Here is a 26,132-nt window from a genome sequence, read left to right as displayed (position 1 = left end):
TAGTAGTTCTGTTGTGTGGTGTGTGGTTGCTGGTGAGTATTTGCTTCAGGTTGGGGGGCTGTCTGTAAGCAAGGACTGGCCTGTCTCCCGAGATCTGTGAGAGTGATGGGTCATCTTTCAGGATAGGTTGTAGATCCTTGATGATGCGTTGGAGAGGTTTAGGTTGGGGGCTGAAGGTGATGGGTAGTGGCATTCTGTTATTTTCTTTGTTGGGCCTGTCCTGTAGTAGGTGACTTCTGGGTACTCTTCTGGTTCTGTCAATCTGTTTCTTCACGTCAGCGGGTGAGTATTGTAGTTGTAAGAATGCTTGATAGAGATCTTGTAGGTGTTTGTCTCTGTCTGAAGGGTTGGAGCAAATGCGGTTGTATCGTAGAGCTTGGCTATAGACAATGGATTGTGTGGTGTGGTCTGGATGAAAGCTGGAGGCATGGAGGTAGGAATAGCAGTCAGTAAGTTTCCAGTATAGGATGGTGTTTATGTGACCATCACTTATTAGCACCATAGTGTCCAGGAAGTGGATCTCTTGTGTGGACTGGTCCAGGTTGAGGTTGATGGTGGGATGGAAATTGTTGAAATCATGGTGGAATTCCTCAAGGGCTTCTTTTCCATGGGTCCAGATGATGAAGATAAGGTCACAGCAAACCTGGTAGCTGAACTTTGTGATTTTGTGACTTTTTCCTCACCCATAACTATTTCACATCTGGGGACAATGTTTACCTTTAAATCAGCGGCACTGCTATGGGTACCCGCATGGCCCCACAGTATGCCAACATTTTTATGGCTGACCTAGAACAACGCTTCCTCAGCTCTCGTCCCCTAATGCCCCTACTCTACTTGTGCTACACTGATGACGTGTAAAACTGTGGAAGATAGCATTTAAATTATACATCTTCATATACAGTAATAATATGTGAATAGCACATCTTGTAGTATTTGGGGGTTATGGATTTCCTTGACTCCAGTCATTCTGGTTTCAGATCCAGCTATGGGACAAGGAATGGTTGTTATCACTGGTCCATGATCTCTTTGAAGTAGATTGCATCCAGGCTGATTTTATTAGATCTGTCAGCAGCCTCTGATACCATTGATTACAAGATGTTGTTGACATGACAATGGCCATCTATCAGTTCATGCATTAACTCCTTTAGTGCTGTCACTCCTTTCTGGTATGAGAAATACAGCAGGTATCTTTGTGCAGTTACTAAAATACTGGAATATATTACAGCTTGGATGAGGGCTACATGACAGATCACACTTAATCCGGATGAGGGACAGGTATTATTAGACTGGAGGCAGGGAAGAAGGGACATCCGCAGCACTGGCAGTATAATTTCAACAGCCTTGCTGGAAGGTATGCAAATCTTATCTGTGGCATAAATTCTCGGTTTAGGAGTCTTGCTTGATCCCTGTCTACTAATGGAGAGCTGGACGGCACCTACAACAAGCAGTGCATCATTCCAAATTAATTTGGTAAGGGGGGCAAGTGTAATTATTTTTGTCAGATGCCGAATTTGCTACAGTGATTCATGCTTCTGTCACCTCAGGGTTAGGCATTACTGCAATGATCTCTCTGAGCCTGATCCAAAGCCCAGTGGTGCTAATGGAAAGATAGCCATTGACTTCAATGGGCTTTCGATCAAGCCCTTATGTGAGGCAACATCTTGAGGTCTCCTGGAAGTGTAAGATAACAAGAACGCAATTGAATTCTGCATTAATTGGGCTAACACAAGTGGTCCATGAATTGTACTGGCTCCTCTTGGCTTCCTTGTGGTGACTATTTCACAGTTCAAGGTATTAGGTTTGAATAAGGCCATCTGTAGTAGGGTAGGGTGACCAGACAGCAAGTGTGAAAAATCGGGACAAGGAGTGGGGGGTAATATAAGTCTTTATAAGAAAAAAGCCCCAAATATTGGGACTGTCCCTATAAAATCGGGACATCTGGTCACCCTAGCAGTTGGGGATTTTGCTTCCTAAGAGCCCATCTTTCCTGACCCTGTACTGTTTTGTCACAGCTGAAATTGCCAGTTATGCTCAAACTGGACCTTCCCGTTTAAGTTCCCTCAATTTAGGAACTGGCTCCAGTCAAACCTTGATCTGTTAAACTTTTGACATGTTGCAAAGCTCAATTTTTTTTTTCAGGAGTTTGGGGAGAAGTGTGGATGGTGGTCATGGATTGGGTCTCAGGGCTGGTAAAGGTAAAATACTGGCTGTGTGGGGCAGTTGATTTTATTTTTGCAAGTGGAATTTGTAATACTGTGAATTTATCATTTAGCTCGTAAACACTTCAGAGGAGGGACCATCTAGAACTCTGTGTTTGTACAATGAGGCCTCATTCTTGGTTGGTTATTACACACTGCTCTAACAAACTTGATAATTAATAATAAGAAATTTTATATTCTATATTTTTCTAGAACATCTATATAAAGAGACATGAGTATATTTTATATACATTTATATAAATGCATTTGTTTTTTTTCTACAATAGATAGTTTTAATAATATTTTTAAGTTAATAGATAAATATTTACAACCTTAATTTTATTCTTATGACTTTTTGTTGCTGTTTTGTTTAGGAAATATCAAAGGTTTTTGCATTGGGTTGTCTCAGATGACTTCTTAAGGTGAAATACACAATAATAATACACAAAATATTACTAGCATACTTTCATATTATTCTGGAAGCGAAAATGTTAAAAGATCATCTTACCTGCTCCCTCACCATATGCCCAGCCAGCTCTAGTTTCCCCTCACTCTGCACCTCTGGAGTAATCACACACAACACAACCGGAGTCCCAAAATAAAATTTGCCCTTTACACTTCCAGTTTACTAATATGCAAGTTATATTCCAATACTTGCATAGGATTCCATCTCCCATCCATGTCTGGCCTCAGGTGTTTTACCCCATGTTACAGAGAAAAACAGGGATCACAACAGACCTTCGACTTGGCTATTTTACCTGTTCTGCCTGCCACTAAGGTCTGTGAATAGTCCTTTTTACCAGTCTTAGCTGCAGAGGTCTACACCTGTTTCAGACATTTCTTGGCCTTCTCACTAGCTTCTGGCCACTTGGAATATGTCTACACTGCAATAAAACACCTGTAGCTGGCCCATGTCAACTGACTCAGATTCAGAGAGCTCAAACTGTGGGGCTATAAAATTCTAGCATACAAGTCCCAGACACTCACAAGAAGGGGGAGGGTCCCAGACCCCTGGCTCCAGCTCAAGTCTGGATGTCTGCACTGCATTTTTGTAGCCCCTCAACCTGAGTCCCATGAGCCCAAGTCAGCTGACACAGGCTAGCCATGGGTGGTTTATTGCAGCTTAGACTTATCCTCAAGCTCCTTCGGCAGGCCCTTACCACAACAGGCCAAACAGCTATACTGTTTCCCTTCAGGTCTCCTAGTGGAGAGAATTGTTTTTCTTCTTGAAGATCTGCCTTCTGTTTCCTGTCTCTTCTCCCAGCAGGCATTGCTGTCTGCCACATGATCAGTCACATGCTCCATAAAAACAACAAGGCATAGAATGCCTTGCCTTAAGGGAGATGAGACATCATAACAGGGGGTAATGGCAATGCTGGTCCCTTAAAGGGTCAGTGCCTTGTTATAGTAAGATAATATGGTTTGTTCCTATTCTTTATCATTTATTGTTGTATAGTACATTCATTCAGTAAAACTTTGATTTACAAATAGAGGTCCCAGCTCTGCAGCCCTTATGCGCTCATATCTCCAATGAAAGTAAGAGTTTTCATGAGCACAACACCTGCATGATTTGGCCCAGAATTATTTGTTACATCAAAGTTTTAAAAGAAATTAAACTGTGATCTGAACTTGATTTACTAAAAGGGTTTAATCTTCTCAGATTATATATATAGTAATAATTTTATCCTGCCATAACGTTGGTTCTATTAAAAGTATAGCAATGACAATCAAAGGTGTATTAAGGTTAAACACTTGTTAATGATCTACTGTGGACACTCGTCATATCTCCAGAAGGAACCATATGTAAGAATGTCTGCTTTCCCCATCCCAGCGTGGCTTGGAAGTCTTTTTCTTGGACATTTCTGCGAACAGTGGGAATCTCCATCCACTTCTGGCTTCACTGTCTTACTCGCAAGGTTCTGCAGCATGAGAACTGTGCTTCTGACTGAGGGCTGGATGCAGCTTCCTTCAGACCTTACACCAGCCAGAGAAGGAAGTACAGAAATATTTGCATTCACATAACTGAAAACAGAACTGGGTTCTATGGACCCAATTCTTCAAAGGCCACTGATGTTAGTCAGAGTCTTTCTGAGACTCTGACTTCAATGGGCTTTGGATCAGGGTCTTCATTCTTGGGACCATAAATGATAAGCAATCAAAGGAGATAAGTTTAAAAGTAAGAAATCATTTCAATGTGAACAAATTCAGAATACAGAAAACCCCATGCACAGAAAAATTCAACCCAGCTAACTTTCTCAGGAAAGACTACATAAAACGATATGTAGAAATACCAGGAGAGAATGAAAAGGCTAATGATTGTTGGAAAGGAACATGGAGTTTCTGCACCAGAGAACACGAGATCATATGATGCAAATGATCTGTTGTCTTTAAAATGCAGCTAAATTGTTTGCATAAAGCTGAACGTGTATTTCTATTTTAGTATGTGCTCTTCTATACATATGCAGCTTTATCAAGTATGTCCTAGTTTCACTCACCACTCTTGTTCCTGTGGAATGATAATTAACAGTTGTGTATACTTGGCCCTAAAATTTATAGACAGTGGATTGCTGCTGCTGTACTTGATAAATGTGTTCTGTATTGTTCTGTCTTTTTTTTTTCATTGTATGTGTCAGCTATTACAAGGCACCAGTATCAGTTAGTAAATATAACAATTGTACTGGCGAACATTTATGTCACTGAGCACCAAATTTTAGTCAGCAGGAAGTTTATAGAGGCATACTGAAAATTAAAAAAAAAAAAAGAGAGAGCGAGAGAGGGAGAAGAAAAGAAAGTAAATCATTTTAAACAGGTACCTCTCAGCTATTCAATAAGGCGAAAAGATGGATTGGTGTGCTTTCACACATGTTGTTGCTTCAACTGAGGGGAAGAATAGGAGTATCTTGTAATCATGATAAAAATTGTCTAGTTTCTGGCCTTGTTGTAGAAAAGTATCATTTTGTAAGTAAAATACATCTTGTGAAAAATAAGGCAACATCTCTGAGTACCTAAGTGGACGATAGAAAATGCTATAAAATAGGAAGAGTGTTGTCAAGCCAGCAAATTATGAGACTTACCGAGCTACAGAATTGTGTGAAAGAACAGAATAGAAATAGTTGAAGAAATCAGAAGGGTGTAAAGCCTGAGAAGTTGCAAAATTGCTTAAGGAGTAAAATACTGCTAACATCAGTTCAAAAACTGTGAGGAAAGTGATAAGGAGAAAGGAATTGAATGTGAGTCTAGCCTGCTGAAACTAACACTAAGTACAAAGCAATTTAATTAAAATTTACTCAAGTGATGTGGGACACGGTGAAAGTTATGGAACAAAGTTTTATTGTCTTATGAAATATCAATATAAATTTTCTACACTCTAGGAAAAGTTTCCATATGGAGAAGGGATGGAAAAATCCTAAAAGAAGGGTGATTGGGTCCATGCTGTTAAGCATGGTGGAGGTAGTGTTATGACATAGATCTGTATGTCTTTTGAAAGCGTTGGCAAGCTGTGTTTTCCCGATGGCATAATAATAAAAGGAAGATTAAAAGATAGGAGCATCACAAATGGTCCCATTGGAATAAGATTTCCTCCTGCCCCCAATCAGGACAAGAACACACAGATATCTACAAGCCTTCTCAATGTAAAGAAGATTGTGACCAGAATCCTAAGGGTAATTGAGAGACCCTTATTTCTACACATTGGAGCTCTGCACCAGTGTGATTGATATTTGGAATTTTTAGGACAGTGCAGAAATGGGCCTTCAGGAGCTCTGCAACACTCAGGTCACTAGCAGCTGAAGAAGGAGGGAGTGAGTTCATACATATAAACTCCAACCCTTTTGCATATCTTAGTCCCTCTCTTCCCTGTGGAAGTCTTGTTGAGTTACCATGAAGCAGCAGTAACCCTGGCCATCTATGTCCTCTTGCAATCCCAAGGTTCTGTGAGAGTACAGAGAAGACTGAGAATGGGGCCAGAACGTGTTCCACTGGGGGGTGAGTGCAGTGCTTCTCTGCCCCCCCTCCCCCATTACCCTGGCATAGGGAGAGATGGCTCAGCTTCAAAACTGACAGCTGGTTCCCATCTCTCTTCAGACCACTCGTCTGTCCCTCAGCTAAGTAACAAAATGAGAGATTCTGACCTACCCCCCGCCACCCCTGCCCCGGCTTAGATGTGCAGGGAGGCAGCAAGGGAGTGGGCAGTGGCAGAAGCAGAGCATAGAGAGTGGCAGCTGCAGAAGAGGGAGCCCCTCTCAAGATTTACGTACTATGTTCAGACACAGAGTCAAGTCAGGTCAGGGAAAGCTGGCTGGCTCTATTCATGTGTTTTTCCTTACTGTTATCACAGTCAAGTGATTTAAATCAAGTACAGTGATATGAAGAAAGCAATAGCTAAGAAAACCTACACCAACAAACAACTGAAGCAGTGAACTGTGGACACCTAGAAGGGACTGTTTCCTATTTGCAAGAAATATTTTAACAGTGCTCCAAAAAGATTTTACTAAGGATGAAAGCAACGGGAAACTGCACAACATGAAAGGCAGTGCCTAAAAGGAAATTTCAGTATGTTTGTGTAATGTTTAAATTTGGAATATGTTTCTAAATGTCCTTGGATAACTAAAGTCAGATGCCCCAGTTACATGATTCTTGACAATCACCATTTAAGAGTCAGGTTCTACTAAATTTACTCTGAGTTAGTCTCTGACAACACAAATAATCCCACTTCTTAGGACTGTTCACCAAGTAAACTACTATTCAATGTAAGGGTGGTGGAATCAAGTTCTAAACCATTAATTGATTTAACTGTCCTTTATTATTTGATGCAACAATTTGAAAAAAAAAAGACCTGATAACAATAAGAGACATCACTAATAAGGAACATTAGCAGCTTTTTATTTTTCGTCTATATTCTATAAACCTTTGGAGCAATTGTATGTTTCCTCATTTTTCTTCTTATTGTCTTTTCCACACATCATCTGAAATGCAGCTCATGAACGTATTTTTGTATTTCATCCAGGCTAGCTGAACAATTCACTGACCACATATAACACAGATCCATCTAAATAGGTTTGTTTCTGTTCTCAGATTATGGTTCTGTTTATGTCTCCAGGTTCACTGAATTGTTTGCTGAGCCATGATTTGGAGTAAATATAGTTGAAAGTTGCTCTTTGAACAAAATGAAATGGAAAATGAAAATATGAATATAAATAAGTCTCCTCATGCAAACCTAATTCTTGCTAATAAGAAACTATATCCTAAAGAATGTTTTAAGGACAGCACAATTGCTTTCTTGATACTAATGTTGACTCAGTTGTGTTGAATGAACCAGACATGCCAAACTCATAAAAAAAAAACAAACAGAATATGGGCTTGTGAGTTGCTTTTTGGCTTGTACTTGTTTGGCATGTAGCTTGTTGCAGCTTGTTGCTGCTTCTTTTTGATCGGCTCCTGGCAAGTGGGGACAAGTGGGGACAAGTGGGGACAAGGGTGGGGAGAGAGTCGGGGTGAACAGCGGGCCCACCACAGTCCCAGGCTGCACACTGGGGGGATCTAGTCACGTAGAGTCTTGGGGTTTTTAGTGATTGGCTTGTTTTGGACTTGTTTTAAAATGGGATTAGCTTGATTTTTGGCTTATTGTGAAAGTCAGGATGCTTATTTACTGCATGAAAGTAGTGGAATGAACCCCTGTTTTCAACTCCATTATGAAATCCTGATAATTCTGGATTGATATCTGGGCTATTCCATGTGTTTGCTTCACAATATATGGGTGGTATCCTTGAATGGTATATAGAGAAAACAGATAAATGCTAGACTTGAGTAAAAATCTACTGTCTCAGGAATTCAGTGTTGTGATTTTTAAATAAAGATTGGGCCCTCTCTAAATAAAGCATATTACTGTAGTTTAAATCCAAGTTAGAGTACAGCATTTATAGAACCAGCCAGTTGTATTCATTAAACATTATTAGCTATTGTGTACATTGAGTTTGAGCCACTGCCCATCAATGTAAAGACTTACCCTGACTTCTTTTTCTTTTGGATCAGGTCCTAACATTATTCTTCATTTTCTTTAATTTCTGGCTCTTCAAATTTTTATAACAGTAATTGTTCCACTTGTGTATTATTAGCATTTCTTATTAGATTTAATTCAATGAAAAGATGCATCAAAGATGATCCCTGAGCTATCCTCAGGCATGAGGTTCCTGCAGTTTCTTTAGATTCATTTTGTGTACCTGACATCCTGGAATCCTCAAATTACTTAATAATAATGAAAATTAAATATGTGAAGGAAGAAAATATTTAAAGGGTAATTGTGTTTTGGTGACTGTGTACAAAACATTTAATATGCTTTTGCCAAGTGCAGTTTTTTAATCAGTTACAGAAAATTATATTTTAAAATGAAATGATCCATGTAACAGTATATTTGATTCACAGGTAATTAAGCTGTCACTTTTTTTATTTCACCACTGTAATAATTTTACATTATAGTCTACAGATTGGTGCAACTTTTGGACAGAGCCATTATCTCACTGATTTTTATCAGGTCTGCATTTAGTTTTGAATTTTTATTAAACAGAGACAGCATAAGGTCCAAAACTGTTTCCAAGAAAGTGAATGGGAGTTGTGCCATTGATTTCAATGGGATAAGGATTGGACCCTTAGTTATGTTTTTTCTACCAATCTAGTATGCAGCTTGAAATATTTTCCTTATTAAAGTGCAGCACATAGTCTTAGTCAAATTCTGACATTTACAGCCAGATGCTTGAATCATCATTAGTGAAATTAGTTGTTATTTGGGTAAGGCGGACAGATGGAATTGGGACAATGAGACTGTTTCTGAATATGAATCAACACAATTCCTACTATGAAGCAAAATCCCTAAATTTCTTTTCTTTCTAATTTATTTCCAATCAGAATACATCCCCTCTCTCTGTTTTGCAAAACTTCTGTGGCCTAGATCAGAAGATCAATCTTCTGAGGGCTAATTTGTTAGAACTTCTGTGAATCATTGGTATAGAGAGGGGGTTTAAGACTTTCCCTCACATATACACACATAGATCAGACAGGGGACATAATTCTCCAAACGCATAATATTCCAAGGATTGCAGAGAAATTCCTCAAATCTCTTGATATCAACAGAAGGCAGTGACATTTTTACAGATTGCCAGTATTTCAACACTGTCCTCCCAGACCCATTCTTAATGTTGGCATAGTTTGCTCCCTTTTCTTCTCCAGTTGCTTCCCTAGATCTCACACCCTCAGGGGGCTTCACAGCATAGAACCAGTTTACGATTACGTGGGTCGGCATAATCTTACAAAGAAGAGGCCACACAGGTTTCAAGGGAGATGATGCAGTGGAGGGAAGCCTTCCCTTCTTCCTGCCCAACACTGTGGAGCTTGAGAAAAGCAATTTTGTCAGAAGTCAGTAGTCCTGTTTCCCTATTGCCTTGCACCATATGTAGTCACTTACCAGGTGAGGGCAAACAGACTGTAAAACACTACTAAATGAGAACTTTCCACATACTGGCACTGGTGTAGTTCTTTTATGCTTACTTACTACAACGTGCAACATAATGGAGAATCATACCTGGAGATAGGAGAGATGATGTATCCTAGGATCAACCATCCTCTTTGTGACAGAAATTTCTCCCATTTAATGGAAATTCTGCAGTGCTCCCACCTTCTAAGATATGCATCTGAGAGCATGGTCTGACTCTGGTTTTGTAGCTAGCGGTAGGTTCCACTTGATTCTGGAAGTTATCAAAACAGAAGATTAATTTCATATAGCAGTTACTTAACTTTTGTCTAGGATTTTTTATGCTATTTACTTCTTCAGTGAATTAGAAACAGAGACCAGAAGAAAGCTGTTCTGTGCAACAGCTAAGTCCACAATCTTCTCAGTGTATTAATGTATACAATATTTCTATTAACTGTCCTCATAAAAGTATCTACTGTGGGATTAAATGTACTATAACTGTATTATTTGTACCCTAGCTTTCCTTTGTTGGGTGATGATTTATGTTATCTGTGGCAATCACAAGGGAGTCCTTATGCTATGCAGTCTTGTGGGGGCGGAGGGTGGGTGTCAATTTAATATGACTATAAAACCTAAATAATTCTATTCTCATATCCTATTATGATAACCAAGCAATATAAACAACCTAATCTTGGTACCAGAAAATCTTTTTTAAAAATGTGGTTAGATTTATGACACCATTTGTTTCACTGCTAACCTTGCAGTAGCACTCTTTGCACTTTATATAAATGCACTATTCTGCTTCATAGCCATTAAAATCCTGTGATAATGAACAAGACTTCTCAAGCTGAAACATTTATGGACTGCAGCTGAAATATTGTTTGACTTTTACACGCAGAGACTGATTTTTTTTTCCTTTTCCTTTCTTGCTTTCTCTATTTTAAGTGTAACATCCCTTGTAGCTTTTCTCCTAACATTTTGGGTCACACTCCTCTTGCACAAGGCCTTTCTAATCCTTCAGAGCTATTGGCTGGCACCATATGACTTGCACACCAATAGCTAACTCCTTACCAGTGGGAATAACAAGGCCAGGGCAGTTTAGGGTGTCTGTACCATATTTATAGGTCCAATAATGCCTTCAAAACCTGAGAAGCTCTTCTTCCCCCAGCAGAGTAATTGCTCAATATGTATGACTTGACATGAATAAGGCCTACCCCTGTTGAGCAATTACTCTGTTAGTAATCCCAGCAAAGTGAATGAGTCTGCCAGCGGAGCAGAGTAAGATGCTATTTAATGCATCCCACTATTTGCGAGTCATATATGACAAACGCTAGTCACATCACTTAGAGCACTTGTGGATAATGCTCAGCGGCTATAGGGAGGTGGGCAACATACCTTCAATAGAATAGAATAGAATGTAAGTAAGGATGGCAGAAGGTGGCCCTAAATTACTGCTGGTCTTCGGGACATGATCCTGTTGCCAACAGTATCATGCATGTATATAGTAAATGGTGCACACATTAGTAAAACTTCTTCTGGGTTTATTTTAGTTTGTGGAGATGCTTTGCAAATGTAAACCTTAGCACTGATGCCTGTGAAAGTTTGCCCAGGTGACCATTGATAAAAATCCTGAGTCATTCACAGTCACCTAGGACTGGCCGTTGGAGACTATAAACCCTGTTTAAGGAGAGAACAAGATCAATTTGAAGTTGGAGAGAGAGGAACTGGGCATTATTTTACTCAGATTCCACTGCAATGGGTGCATACATTATACATTTTTGATAATTACTGTATTTAATAATGCTCTCCCATCCCCATTGTTTCATTACAAAGTAATAAACTGCATTATCTGGCAATGGAAAGTCCATCATTTCTTTGAGATCCTATTAAGCCCTGGACATTCTACCCTTCAGTAGTTGGATAGTTCCTGTAGTTACCACCACCTGCCTATTACTCTAGTGCTTGTTTTCTGCTTAACGAAAGTAAGGGGTTCTACAAAATATTATAGTTTGTGCTAATTTCTTCCTTTTTTCTAAGAATACAATCATAAAACAGTCAAGGGCTACATCATACGCTCAGATTTTTAAGCAGAACTTTCCATCGATGCCAAGGCTTGGGGCCAGATTATGCTGTCAGATTTCAAGCATATTGTTTTCATAAAGCTGTTTTTCAGATCAAGGTATCTGATGTACAGTGGTATGTAGGAGATTCAAATGTAGGCCGTGGTCCTTTAAGCATTGACGACATGAATAGTTTTGCTCATTTCAGTAGTCCCATAGACTCAATCATGTGCGTAAGTATCTGCAGGCTTGGGTGCTTGGATTTTATGGGGTTGTTAACACGCTAGGATTTTATAAAGGGCAGACGCATAGCCACATTTTAATGCTGTTTAAATTTTAAAAACATTTGCCGTTCCACTAATTTTTTGTGTGCCCGAAGGTTTATTCTGAATGCCCTTATTCAGATGTGGAAAGCAGTCATGGCTCAAAGGCACATCAAACAGTGCTGCTGCTTATTCTACTCTTTTAATTTCATCTTGCTATGGTTGAATGCTATATATTGTAAAATTACACTTGTTCTGAAAATATGAATATTCTCATCCAATGTCTTTATTTTTTCAATAGATAATTGCTAATAATTTAGTTTATTTCTTAAAAAAATATGAAAGAATGACAAAACTAAGGAATGCTGTCAGACGTAACTCTGCAGCTTTGTTTGTGAGAAAATGATCACCATGTGTCAATGACTAATTCATATAATATGCTCATAATAAAGTGTGAAATGTGTAAATTCCTGTTTTCCAAAACTCATTAAACTCATTTAGATCCACTTGTAATGGGGCTTCTATCTACTACAGAAAACAAGAGGCATCCAAAATAGACAGGATAATAAATATGGAGTCAATAAAATAACAAAAGTAATAACAGAAACAATATGTGTTCAGGATAAATAAAACTTTAAAAATGATACTAAATCAACCATTGAAATACTTCACCATTGCAAGAAAGAAAGAAAGAAAGAAAGAAAAAGGCTCCCTGGCACAGTGACTCCAATGGAGTTGCACTACCAAAGACTTGTGGCTGCCCCTCAAAGGTGACTGCACAATAAAGAGAATACAGCCCTAGCTCTACAGGGAGGTGAGGGTTGATGTGCTTCTCTTGCAGCACATCAAATCTCCATCCTTTTTCCCCATGTGGATCTGAACCCTGGGAGGGAACAGGGAACTTTATTGTCAGGGCAACTGAGTATCCCTTCTATGTAGGCACAGGGAAATCATGTTCTGTGGATTCCTGTTGTGTTCAAGTCTCAAGGCACATATGTGACATCAATAACATTTGCATTGATCATGCCAAGTCTTTTCATAATATACTGTACTGTGTTTCCAGAGAGAATCTGAAATCCAACTCTTTTGTAGATTATATTGCTGATTTGCTGTACCTTGTCTCTATGTTTGTATTATTAGGAGTATAGTTCATTTCATGCAACTTTTTTACTGTTCTAAGCATGTGCTTATAATTTCATCCTGAAGTACAGCTACAGTTCTAGAGTCAAGCTTGGTTTGCATGGAATACTCAGGCTAGGGTTTGATTTTCCCTTCTAATACATGGCACTTACTGATGCACATCTTGGGTAATCAGCTCTTGCTCTTTTAAGTGCTCTTCAACAGCTGGCTGAAGATATTAGGTGACATATTTATGTATCTAAGGTTAAGGTGCCAACCTTCTTTTCTGAATCATTTGTTGAGAATGTCCCTGAGTGCCTTGGCTTGTACGCATTCCATAGACCTCTCTTCAAGAATCTACAGATGGGATCAGTTAACTTTCAAATTCTTGATATTAGGACTTAGAAAATTTCTTCTGCTCTTGACAAGAATCTTCTCTCTTTAGAGGTTTGTTAGTAAAACAAAGTGGAATTTCCACAGCATGGCAAATGGATAATTTACATTCAAAGGGCAAGGGTGGACACTGTGCTCTGTCTTCGGAGACCACGCTTCAGCTTACATTGTGAGGGAGCTGGTGATGGATACAGACATGTCTGAAAAACTTTTCTAATACCCTGAGTCAGGGAGGACCTGGTGTGGACAGGAGGCAATGAGGGAAGCCCAAAACACATGCATCACAGGAATGGGGGGTGCTATCTCCCCACCCAACTTTGGTGCTTTGCCTAGCCATCGGCTGGGCAATAGGAATGGGGTCAGGTGACTGGCTGCCAGGTGCCTCCCCCCTTTGCCTCTTTAAATTATCTCAGGCTTTTCAAAAGACTCTTACTCTCCAGTTCATTCCCTGCCCTCCTCCCTCCCCTCTCCCAATTGTAGGTTAGAGGGTATACCGCATATGATGCTGTGGCCTGATTGATCACTCATTTTTAGGAATCAGGAAGGAATTTTTCTCCTAGGACCAAATTGCCATGTGGTTTGGTGGGTTGTTTTGCCCTTCTTGCAGCCTCCTGGAGGCACAATTAGATTGGGAACAAAAGGATTCAAAGTTCATACAGTGTTGTTAAGACAATTGACTTGTTGTAACTTGTAGCTGGTGTGCAGTGTGGGTACAGGATAAACGGGACAGCTCTCAGAGGTAAATGAGACCTTGGATTTCATTGCTGGATCTTGCACATGTGGGGAGGAGATCTGAAGTCTTTGCAGAATGAAGTTCCCTCCCAGCCTTGTGGCCTCTGTTTCTCCATCCTCCTCATTATGTGGGATGGTGGTGAGAGGTTTCACCCCAACTTGTTGTTTGGTTTGTGGCTGAAGCCCTGTAACTAGCTTTACTCAAATAACTCCCTGTTATGTTGGAGCTAGGGGTGAGCAGGGTAGTCCCCTCCCTAAGGTATAATTAATAAACTTGCAGCCTGCAGTTTAAACCCATTTCAAGTGTTTGTCATTCACTTGCTTATTTGTCCCGCTCAATTTACAGCAGCTGATAATGGTCCCAAGGAAGGCACTACAGCAGTCAGTTTTCAGTTGGAAGTAAGGGAGCCCATGACCTCTTTTCCAGATCTGCATCTTCCATACAGGTGGCCAGGAGTGGGAGGATGCCAGAATAACCACTGAAGCAGCCCCACGCCACCTGACGGTATGTCTACACAGCAATTAAACACCTGCGGCTGACATGGGTCAGTTGACTCACAGGGCTCATGTTGCAGGGTTGTAAAATAGCTGTGTAGACATTTAGGATGGAGGCCAACCTCTGGGACACGACAATGGGGGAGGGTCCCAGATCCCAGTATCCAGCCCAAGTGTCTACACAGCCATTTTTAGCTCTGTAGCACAAGCCCGAGTCAGCTGATGTGGGCCAACCACGGCCATGCCGGGGTCTTTTATTCTAGTGTAGACATAGCCTGTGTGTCCCTTCAGTGGGGCCATCATCCAATGGTGTCTTGGGCAACTGTTTGTCAATGGAGTTGTCCCAGTCTTACTGGGGAATCAGGCCCGGCATCTCATAGAAATGTGAAGCACTACCAAGCTCTTTATATTTGCACCTGACTTCTGTAAATCCTACACTAACGTCCGCAGATGGCATAACTTATTTAATTGCAGCAAAATTTGTGTAGTAACAAAACCAATTGGAACTATTAGCATTGAACCAGATGACTATTTTTCACTTTTGTAAATAAAACAGTGTAAAATTAGACTCCTAATTTCAAAGCCAATTAATTACAAAATGGCCTTGGAAATGTTATTGTCTTAATCGTTTTGTCAATTTTTGTTTCACCGCTTTCTTTCCTTTCCTTTTAGCAATGGTTGTTCTTAGCAATCTGGAACCGAACACAACATATGAAATCAAGGTTGCAGCTGTAAATGGAAAAGGACAAGGAGAGTATAGCAAAATTGAGATCTTTCAGACTTTACCTGTTCGTGAGTAATGCCTTTGTTTTTAAATGAAAAGTTAGTTTATTTGTACTCTTGTAAGCCTATTTTACCTCTAGTTCAGCTCATAATTTCAAAAATGATTCACTATGAGTAAAATGCACAGTTTACAATACCACATTCCCCTAGATCAGGGATCAGCAACCTTTGGCATGCAGCCCACCAGGGTAATGCAGGGTAAGCCCCCTGGTGGGTAGGGTCAGTTTGTTTACCTTCTGCATCCACAGGTTTGGCTGATCGCAGCTCCCACTGGCTGCGGTTCACTGTCCCAGGCCAATGGGGGCAGTGGGAAGCGGCAGCCAGCACATCCCTCGGCGGAAGCCACTTTCTGCAGCCCCCATTGGCCTGGAGTGGCAAACTGCAGCCAGTGGGAACTGTGATTAGCCAAACCTATGGATGCGGCAGGTAAACAAACCAGCCCGGCCCACCAGGACCGCGTGCCAAAGATTGCCTGGCGGGCCGCATGCCAAAATTGCCAATCCCTGCCCCAGATTATGATGATCCCAGAAATCACATTTTCAGGTCATTTTGATGACCCTATATTGGAAAATTTCTCTAGTTATTTATATTTATCAGAATATTAGAAAAAAAGTCTCTTAAATGTTTTATCCTGGAGAATATAATGTTAAAGCATATGAGCCTAAATTCTGTTCTCATTTATACCCATGCTGTACCGCTGACTTTAATGAGAATAGAATGTGGCCATTTCAGTAGAAATTTCCCCCAGCAAATTATCCCTTGCCCATGTTCACTGAAATTCAGATCTCCTTTGTCCCCTGCCTTCCCCATTTCATTGTCTGAGGACTTTATTTATAGTTTATATGTAAATTTCAGGTAAACACATCCCTTTATTTAAGACCTGCTACGTGAGTTTGAACATGCTCCACCAATGTGATTCGGGGGGAATTCATAAAATGATGCCATACACATTTCATCACAATATTATTGACCAGTGAATTATGAGTTTTCAAATGATACTTTACAAGGCATACTTTGTGCAAAGATTATTACAGTAGTGTGTAGGGTGTGAATACAGGATCAATTTGGTCACGCTAGGTCATTCTTAGTCCATGTCCCACAGCTGAATTCAGTGTTCACCTCCATCCAGGCTTTTCCTCAGGGGTCTCTGAATTCCAGTCTCTGCCTCTAGTGTTAGGTCTCTTACCCATACTGAAATATGTCCTCTGGAATCTGGAGAGGTCTGCCACTGCAACTCTTCTCCACAGACAGCAGGTGATCCTTGCTGGGCCGGTATTCTGGCTTGTGTCTGTGGAACTGCTGGCTGAGACCAGGTCCTCTTGAAGGCCTTGTGGCTGCAGCCCTCCATCTAGGAGGCTCTCCTCTCCAGGAGCTTCTCTTACCGGCTGCCTGTGTTGGTAGGTTCCCCAGAGAGCTCTCCTTCTTAGCTCCCCATTCACTCCTCTGGCTCAGGCTTCCCTTGGGGTTCCCCTCCACAGGAGTCTCCTGTCTCCCGTTGGAGTCCACTCTGGTTGAGCTTGGGTAACCTTTATCAGGTCCAATTGTTTGTTTACTAATCAGCCAACTCTCAATTACCCCCAGGGAGGTACTTCATAAAGTAGTCACGGACAGACTGGGCTTTAGAAGCTATCCAGTGACAGATGGCCATGTATAGTGTTTGTTTCTTTGACAAATAGTTATAGCAAAAGGCATATACTGTTGCCATTAGGCCAATTTTTGCCATGCTCATTCACACCGAGTAAAGTTTTCACAATCTGCCATGGGGTTACAACGCCTAGGATACATAAAATCATGTATGGTTTGCAAACTCACAAACATTTCAAAATAATTGTAAAGTTAAAGTAATTCTGAATAGCAGCAGCTTTTATATAACTGTTTATAATTACTTGGGGCCTGGTCCAAAACTCATTGATAAAATTGGAATGATTTTCATTGATTTCAGTGGGTTTTGGATCAGGCCTTTAGTTTGGAAATATTAATACATGTAATTTAAGGTACGTTAGATGCACTCTGATGCCACAGTGATGGGTGCACTTTTGTTTGGAAGGCTATGGGGGAAAGGTTAAATAGATTTGTCAGTACTTTGATATATGTAGTTAGGACCCATTTGTCTTTTCACTGCTGGTGAAGTCAGCATTCGTTTTGGTAGCAGTTTCATAGAAAGCTTTTCAAATTCAGGGTTGTGTGGTTCAGTTATATAGTGCAACAGTTCACAGCAAGTATGACTAATTATCAGTGCATTCATTTCTACATCAAAGTAAATGAAGTTTTTGTTTGGTACAATATGTTAGAATAACAAAGAGTATTAAACAACTGAATTCAAATTTAAATATGTGGTGCTAAAGAGCAAGAACTGAATAATCTAACATGACCATTTTTGACTCTTTTTCTGTTGTCCCATCATGTTCATATTTCTGTTTCTCTTAAAAATACTACTGTACCTACATCACTATCCCAGGGAAGGTTCATATGCTTAATGTTTAATAAGTTTTTTACATCAGTTATCTACATATTCATAATAATAATTATTTTACAAATACACTTACCCATTTTATTACTTTGCTCTAACACTATCTTTAAAGAGAGGCACCGTCAAAGTTGAGTGACCTGAACTATAGCCTGCCTTTAAATTACTTTTAAAAAAAAAAAAAAAAAAACCTGGCCTCTTGATACGACCTTACCACATGTTAAGTATTGGGGCCCTTTGTGTGGTTTGTCAGAGAAGGTGTGTTGCCCCTTTAAGGACTAGAGAGCTACCTGCTTGGGAGTCAGGCAGCTCAATTACAGGTCAATGTGGGAACACAGACCCATGCCCCCCTCCAGGTGACTGGAAGAAAGGGGAACTATTTATGCCCACGTCTCTGCAGCAAAAGGTCCCCTTTTTACCTGGACCAAGCTGAACAGCTTCCACCTGTGGCAGTAGTTAAAATACAGGTTTCTTCAGGACCTGCTGTGTGACCATTACACTAGTTGCTCCTTTCTTGGAGGTCTGGGAAGGAATTTTCGCCCTCACCAAGATGGAGTGGGTTTTTCACAAGCCCCACAGCAGGTTGGAGGCTTAGTGGGGGCAAAAAACAAAAGGGGGTTAGGCTATGAAGTCACAACTCATTGTGTAAGCTGGGGATATATCCAGTGCAGGAATTCTGTGACAGGGCACTCTACTCATTGCTGGATGGTGCCTCCTCCTGGCCACTCTGGGGATTAGCAATGTGAGGTAGAAGCCCCTTCCTGTAGTTGCACCCTATCTCTCTGTCACTTTATCTTGGTCTGCAGCTCCTCTCTCACTCCAGGAGCTGCTACTGCTTCTTTTGTGATTCAGCCCTCTGGCCAGGTCATTAATTGGGTTCCCTTTCTGGGAACCCTTTAAAAGTCTCTTCTGTCCACCTTGCATCAGGCAGTCCTCATGCCTGCTGTTCTGACCCTGTCATTCCCACAGTGACTCAGGCAGTCTTTCTGAACACTGCCAGTATCACTCTGCAGTGGTTGGTAAAGGAACCCAGGCCAACCCTCTACTCTGGTTTCCAGACTAGGGCCATGTAGTGAACAGTTAAGATGTGTAGCTCCACCATCTTACTGCTCTCACCTCTGGCCTCTTCTTCCCTTCCTTCTCCCTTATCTCAGGGAGGAGGACTGCAGGCTTCCTGCTTGATGCCTTCCACATTGTTGCTAACCTCGTGGCTTTGTAGAAGCCCCACCTGTTGCCTCATAGGTGAGCGTTCTTCTAATTAGCTTCCTCCAGCTTAAGTCTCCCCCATTTGCATCCGAATTGATTGATTGGGCCCACTTGGACTAATTCAGCCCTCTCAGGGCCAGTGTGGGGAATATGTCTTATCACAGATTCTATAGGGAATGGATATGGTGCTCAGACAGAATGAATTGGAAAATAATTTAGAGGAGGTATTCTTTAAAGTAGCAAAAACAGGGGGGTGGTCCTGGGCTCATATGATTGGTATATCGGGAGTCAACCCCCCTCCCATTTTAGACCCCTTACTCTTCATCCAAGGAAGTGTGGTGAGTTGCAGCAGCAAGTTGGCTGGGGACCAGGATGAGTAAGAGGAAGAGCTGCCAGCAGCCCTCTGGGTATATGTAAATAATTATGGAATTACCTGCACTGTACAATTTTTTCAGTTGGATACTCCCAGACATTTAGGAATAAAGTTTCAGCCTAATTAAATTACATTCAGTGTCTCCAGCTTTTTTTCACAGCAGGTCTCTCAAGAAAGCTGCACATATTTAGCCTCTCTTCTTGATGACCTGAGAAAAACAGGCCTAAGACACGTGTTTTATTTTTACATTCACAATTGCACTATCGTCCCACCCTTTTGCTCAGACAACCTGCTTCATTTTGTGGTGAAGAAAAGGTATTGAATAGAGGTAGTTAATAAATGCTAATAGTTTTTGAGGAAAAATTTTGAAAGAAAATATTTCCCCCAAATTTCCTGTGATTTGTTTTTCAAATTTTCACTGAAAAACCAAAAGTTAAAAAATATTTTGACTAAAAATGTTCCATTTTAGAAAACAGTTTTTTTTTCCTTTTCTTAGTTGAAAAAATCTAAGAACAATTAGAAAGAAAAAAAAATGATTACCTTAAAAAACAAAAATAATTTGAAAAACAGCTTTCAGGCAAAACTTTAAACAGGTCTAGTAGTGAAATATACAAGAATCTTGCCCTCTGAAGCATTCCAGGAGTAAGTTTCTTTTTTATGGCAGTGCCCTGTTTTTTCCTGGAAGGGATCAGATACTTAGAGTAAAGATATGATGGAACATGCACTTGTGCTCCAGCAGACCATAACACAGCTCTCTCCTTTTAGCAGTGGCAGTACTCTTGAGTCCTGTATTTATGCTCTGGTTTAAAACGTACTCTGATCAAAATTTCAGCACAAATGTTCCTATTATAATAGAACCTACTTGTAAGAAACAACAGAGACAACATCAAAGGATGGGTTTATTATAAAAATAGAGTGTATTTGAAGTAAAATTTCATACATTTCAAGATCTTACAAAATGCTTTTCTTCAAATTCATTCTTAATAAAATGATAGTATTCTATAATCTAAAAGAGCCTCGGGTTTGCTTTGGGACAGTTTATTGCTACTGTTTATGACAGTTTATTGTCCATTAATAATGATTTAGATTCCACCAATGGGACTTAAGCACATGCTTTAAGTTAAGGATGCGTATAACGATTTGCTGAATAGCATGGGATTACTTATGTGCTTAAAATTAACCAGCTGCTTCTCTAAATTAGTGTCTGCATAAGGAGTCATTTCTTAAACAAGTTAAATTTGAAAGGATAAGAAATATCAAATCACAGAGACTGAGACTATTTTTATTCTAAATCCCTTTTATTTTTAGTGTACAAGTCTTTTATATGTTTTGTAACAAACGTGACAGCACTGATGCCAGGATGATCATTAAGTATCATTAAGTATGTTACAGAAATCTTGAAAACATCCTGTTTGATTATGAAGGTTTTGATTAATAATATTAATTAAACAAACAGTAGAAATAATACATATAAAATAGAAATATTGAATTTCTCTTCTTCTCTTCCCTTCCCCCCCCCCTCCCCCGGCCACCCCAATACTCAGGTGAGCCAAGCCCTCCATCAATTCATGGACAGCCAGGCAGTGGAAAGAGCTTTAAACTTAGTATAACTAAACAGGATGATGGAGGATCCCCCATATTGGAATATATCGTGAAATACAGAAGTGTAAGTATTCCATTAATCACTGGGGAATATTTTGATCTATATTATGTGTTTTGAATGTTGAGAAGAGGTTTAATGGAAAATGTCAATATTTTGTTTTAAAATAGATTGCTTATTACACAGCTGAAGAAAAACATTTGTATATTTGAAATGTATAGTAGTTATTGTTGATTGATTGGATCACTCCTTTTGATGTGATTTTTAATGCCAGATTAGTATACTAAATGTGTGACTGAAAAGTCAGAAACTTTTCTGAGATTTTGTTTTAGTATATGGTAAGTAAAATGTTTGTCTTGTTTTCAAATCTAAAAAGTTTAATAAGATAATATAATACGTAAGAGAGAGCTGGTGTTAGATTCCAGAGTATGTGATTAAACAATATTCTGAAACAAAATAATTAGCCTTTTATGGTTGTGTTTATTTGTAGTGTTATACACATGTAAGGGCATCCTAATGTGCTAATGCAACTTAAATCAGCTTAATTGTTCTCTAGGTTAACAGAACTACCATTTGGAAGTTGTCTTGCCATTGTGCATTTTCTACCTTTTCTACACATTTAAAGTTTAGTTTAGATATTCTGATCCACAGATAGATTGCAATGAGGAAGGACTTTCATATATCATAGTAAATGTATCAGCTCTTTAACAGGTAATTATATGATTCTATTGGGTGGATGTCTGATTTTAGTATTTCTTCTCAAATCTAGCAGGTTTAAACAATTCACTCCTCTTTGCCACACAGATCAACTCCTTTCAATGATGTTTCATATATGATCTTCCAAATATCTTTAACTAAGTAGGTTCTACCACTTATTAATACATTTTGCTAAATAAAGAGTAGTGTTAAAAAAGGTCATGATGTAAAAGGTATGGAGGCACCCCATATATTACACTGTGTATGTAAATTGAAGCACACTTCAGTTAGAGTTAAGTACAAGGTGATCATGCCACCATTTCTTACTGAAAACAAATAAGAATGTGCAGGGGTCGAAACAAGAAGAAAAACACATGGCTTCTTTGCAGGAAGTGACGACATCCCATTCCATCCTATTTTTTCCTGATTTTAAGCACTGAAGTGAAACAAGAAACCATTGTCTTGCTATGCCGAAAGAAGGACAGGAGACATTTGACATGGGTTAAATCAGGCCACAACTTTATTATTAGATATCTGGGACTACCTAGCAGGTAACAATGCAGGTAACCCCATGTTTATTCCATAAATCCCCGGCTTTTACCAGCTCCCCTTCTTTTTCTCTCCTTGTCCCTCCAGCAAATCCATTGCCAGGACCTTACCATCCATCCCTGCCTCATAGGAGGGTTAAGGTGGGCTATAAGGATGGGGGGATTGGCTGCCGTACCAATCAGAGGAGTCCCCAACTGCCCCCCTGTCAAGGTTCCTCCCCCACTCTGAACTCTAGGGTACAGATGTGGGGACCTGCATGAAAAACCTCCTAAGCTTATCTTTACCAGCTTAGGTCAAAACTTCCCCAAGGTACAAAATATTACACCCGTTATCCTTGGACTGGCCACTACCCCCACCAAACTAATACTGGTTATTGGGGAAGAGCTGTTTGGACGCGTCTTTCCCCCCAAAATACTTCCCAAAACCCTGCACCCCACTTCCTGGACAAGGTTTGGTAAAAAGCCTCACCAGTTTGCCTAGGTGACTACAGACCCAGACCCTTGGATCTTAAGAACAACGAACAATCCTCCCAACACTTGCACCCCCCCTTTCCTGGGAAATGTTGGATAAAAAGCCTCACCAATTTGCATAGGTGACCACAGACCCAAACCCTTGGATCTGAGAACAATGAAAAAGCATTCAGTGTTTTACAAGAAGACTTTTAATAAAAAAAATAGAAGTAAATAGAAATAAAGAAATCCCCCCTGTAAAATCAGGATGGTAGATATCTTACAGGGTAATTAGATTCAAAAACATAGAGAACCCCTCTAGGCAAAACCTTAAGTTACAAAAAAGATACACAGACAGAAATAGTTATTCTATTCAGCACAATTCTTTTCTCAGCCATTTAAAGAAATCATAATCTAACACATACCTAGCTAGAGTACTTACTAAAAGTTCTAAGGCTCCATTCCTGGTCTATCCCTGGCAGAAAAAAGCATACAGACAGACACAGACCCTTTGTTTCTCTCCCTCCTCCCAGCTTTTGAAAGTATCTTGTCTCCTCATTGGTCATTTTGGTCAGGTGCCAGCGAGGTTACCTTTAGCTTCTTAACCCTTTACAGGTGAGAGGAGCTTTCCACTGGCCAGGAGGGATTTCAAAGGGGTTTACCCTTCCCTTTATATTTATGACACCCCCCCCCATTCATTCCTTTAATGAACGCCTCTTTTTAAGTCCTTTTCCAAGCCATTTATCCGGTCACTGTATACCTTTCCTATGGAGGACTGGACATCTACCACAAGGAGGCACCAGCAATTAGCATGGCTGCCTCCTCCCCATACCCAGTCTGGTTCCCAGACATCTCCTAATGCCATCTTTTATATCCGTTAAAAACAGGACAGCACCTAAGTCAGACAGGTGAACCCCATGCTTCCGAAACAATGCTGCTGCCCCATATACTATACCAGGATGTGAAATTACTGTCCCTCCTATGGTCTCAAGGAGTTTGGCCACCTCTCTGTTCACATATCTCCTTGCCTTGTTCACACTGTGCGGCTCATGGCTCCCCCGCCAGACCCTGCACTGAAGGATGTCTGACCAAATCATGTTAACTCCTGGAAAAAGTTCAAGGATCAGCCCCAAGTCCCTTCTTGTTCTGAGCATTAGTTCCACCTCTTTAAGCATTCCCAAATCGTTTTCCCCAAGATGCACCACAATTATGTCTGGAGGGCCACTGACCGGCCTGCACAGCATATAGCATTGGTATTAGTTGATCCCAAAACATGCTCTTCCTTGCATGCCAACTGAGTATCGCCTCATCACTGAAGCCCAGCTGCAAACCCTTGGGCAACCTGAACACATGCCTATGGGTCCAAAAGACAATACTATGCCCACAGATCCATCTTCATGACTGGTCGTCCAATATTTGTAATGAGATTACGAGAAATTAATGCTGACTTGCCGCCTGAGGTCTGACATACGTTCGGTACACAACTGAATGCCAACGCCCAATTGCCTGGGTTGCCTCTGCTCCCATACCTAGCTGTGCTGCTGCCATTGCTGCCCTGATTCTGAATGAGGGGGATCCCAATTCATGGGCTGGCAGCCCCATCCTCATTAGCCCCCATCTCAACACAGTAACAAATTGATATGCTGTGAGGGGACTCCCCTCACCATGCATAAAAAGGGACCTTCCCCCTTTGGCCTTATAACCCTGTCGGCCTTCAAAGCCTGAACTGGGCAGATCCAGGCTCACCACCCTGCTGGAAGATCACAGATTCACCCCAGCTGAGTTGAGCTGTCTTTGACCGTCGCAAGTGCTACATTTTTGAATGCTCATGCCATTGTATATCCCGCAGTTGCAAAGCCATTCCGGTTGAGTCCCTACCGGATCCAGGTACTAGCTCACTGATCTTGAAAGCACCAAAAAATGCTGTCAAGAATGCAGCCCTGAACAAGGCTGCCTCCTGTCCATTACGACATACATAGCCAAGGATCTGCATAAGATTCCTAAGTATGTAAACCATGAGGGGACAACAACAACAATCCACCCTGCGGCCACCAGTACGTGACCACCCAGCCAAAAACCTTCAAACAAAAAAACACTGCAAGGATTAGGATAACCATTTAGCCTACTGATGAATGTAATGGCAGAAAGGCAATTTGAGATTGTGGAGGATGCCAGTTGACAGCATGTTGCGAATGACAGCATGTACCGCAGCACCGGTTCCTCTGTAAAGGGCCGTATTGATGACCGGCCTTCCTGATCCCGAAATTGCATGGAATCATTAAAACTTCTCTCACAGCCCTGCCACGTTGCACGGAGCAACTGATCTCCACAACACCCTGACAACCATTCTTTGCCAAGGTTCCATAGTGCCAGGGGCATCTGCCTGGGTTCTCGGCTGGCTCCTGGTGCCAACTCCAGAAGACTGTGGAGCTGAAAATGAGACAAGGTGTGTGCGAGGCCATTGTCAACCCCAGAGAGGTTATGAAGCAATGTAATTCCCTGGAGCCTTTCCGGGGGCCAAGCCTCAGGGCAAAATACAGAAATTGTGCAGAGGCAATTGGTTGGGTGGCCCTGCCACTGTACCCCCGAATTCCTCCTTGTGGAATTATTGCCTTAACAACATGGCCAAACCCCACCCTTGACTTTAATCATTATTATTTTATATAAAGAGGATAAAAATCCCCATTAAAAGAAACCCAGCACATACATTTGACCCATTGGCTTTGCTGGGGTAGTCCCACAGGAGGCCTTCGCCCATTCCAATGCTTGAAGCTGGACCTTTGCACCACCTTTCTTCTGTCATCCACGCCCTGTTCAAACAGGGCCTACCTGCACGTCACATTTGTTCGACCCTGCGTCCTGTACCACCCCTCACCACCATGGCAGGATTGTCCTGTATGAGACCCAAAACATGGTTTGCATGCATGCCTGAATGTACACATGCTGCAAAAGCCACTGTTATAAAGAAATGTATGCCCTTGAATGTATTGCATGCCCGCCCAATTCTGCAACAGCAACTGCTGTGATTAGATGTATGCCACTGAATGTATTGCATGTCCACCGGATTATATTTACATATCTGATAAGGCCGGGCTTCTCTCTGGGTAAGCTTCAGCTGTAACACAAGCACAGCTAAAGAATGCAGCCTTAGCAAGACACTTCTCCCAAGGTTGTCCCCATGTTGGAGGAATTTAGTTAGCCTGTATCAGCCGTGCAATACCCTGCATCTGCTTACACTCTGCATCTGCTTACGGGCTGGGCCTCCCCAGACAAACTGAGACAGTTTC

The 26,132-nt window shown here is 40.9% G+C and overlaps 1 protein-coding gene across 3 annotated transcripts in view; it reads left to right on the top strand.

Moving 5' to 3' along the window:
• The window catches only part of NCAM2 (neural cell adhesion molecule 2), a 573,274-nt gene that overhangs the window by 469,772 nt on the left and 77,370 nt on the right, over positions 1-26,132 (top strand). For all 3 annotated transcript variants that reach the window (XM_084617433.1, XM_084617431.1, XM_084617432.1), the window contains exons 13-14: positions 15,395-15,514; positions 21,096-21,217. In XM_084617433.1, the coding sequence (XP_084473559.1) occupies positions 15,395-15,514; positions 21,096-21,217 (242 nt within the window). The remainder of the gene's footprint in view (positions 1-15,394; positions 15,515-21,095; positions 21,218-26,132) is intronic.

The sequence above is a fragment of the Lepidochelys olivacea genome (genome assembly GCF_965140295.1).
Source record: "Lepidochelys olivacea isolate rLepOli2 genome assembly, chromosome: 1".
Lineage (NCBI taxonomy): Eukaryota > Metazoa > Chordata > Testudines > Cheloniidae > Lepidochelys > Lepidochelys olivacea.
This window is presented reverse-complemented; position numbering and strand designations above follow the sequence as displayed.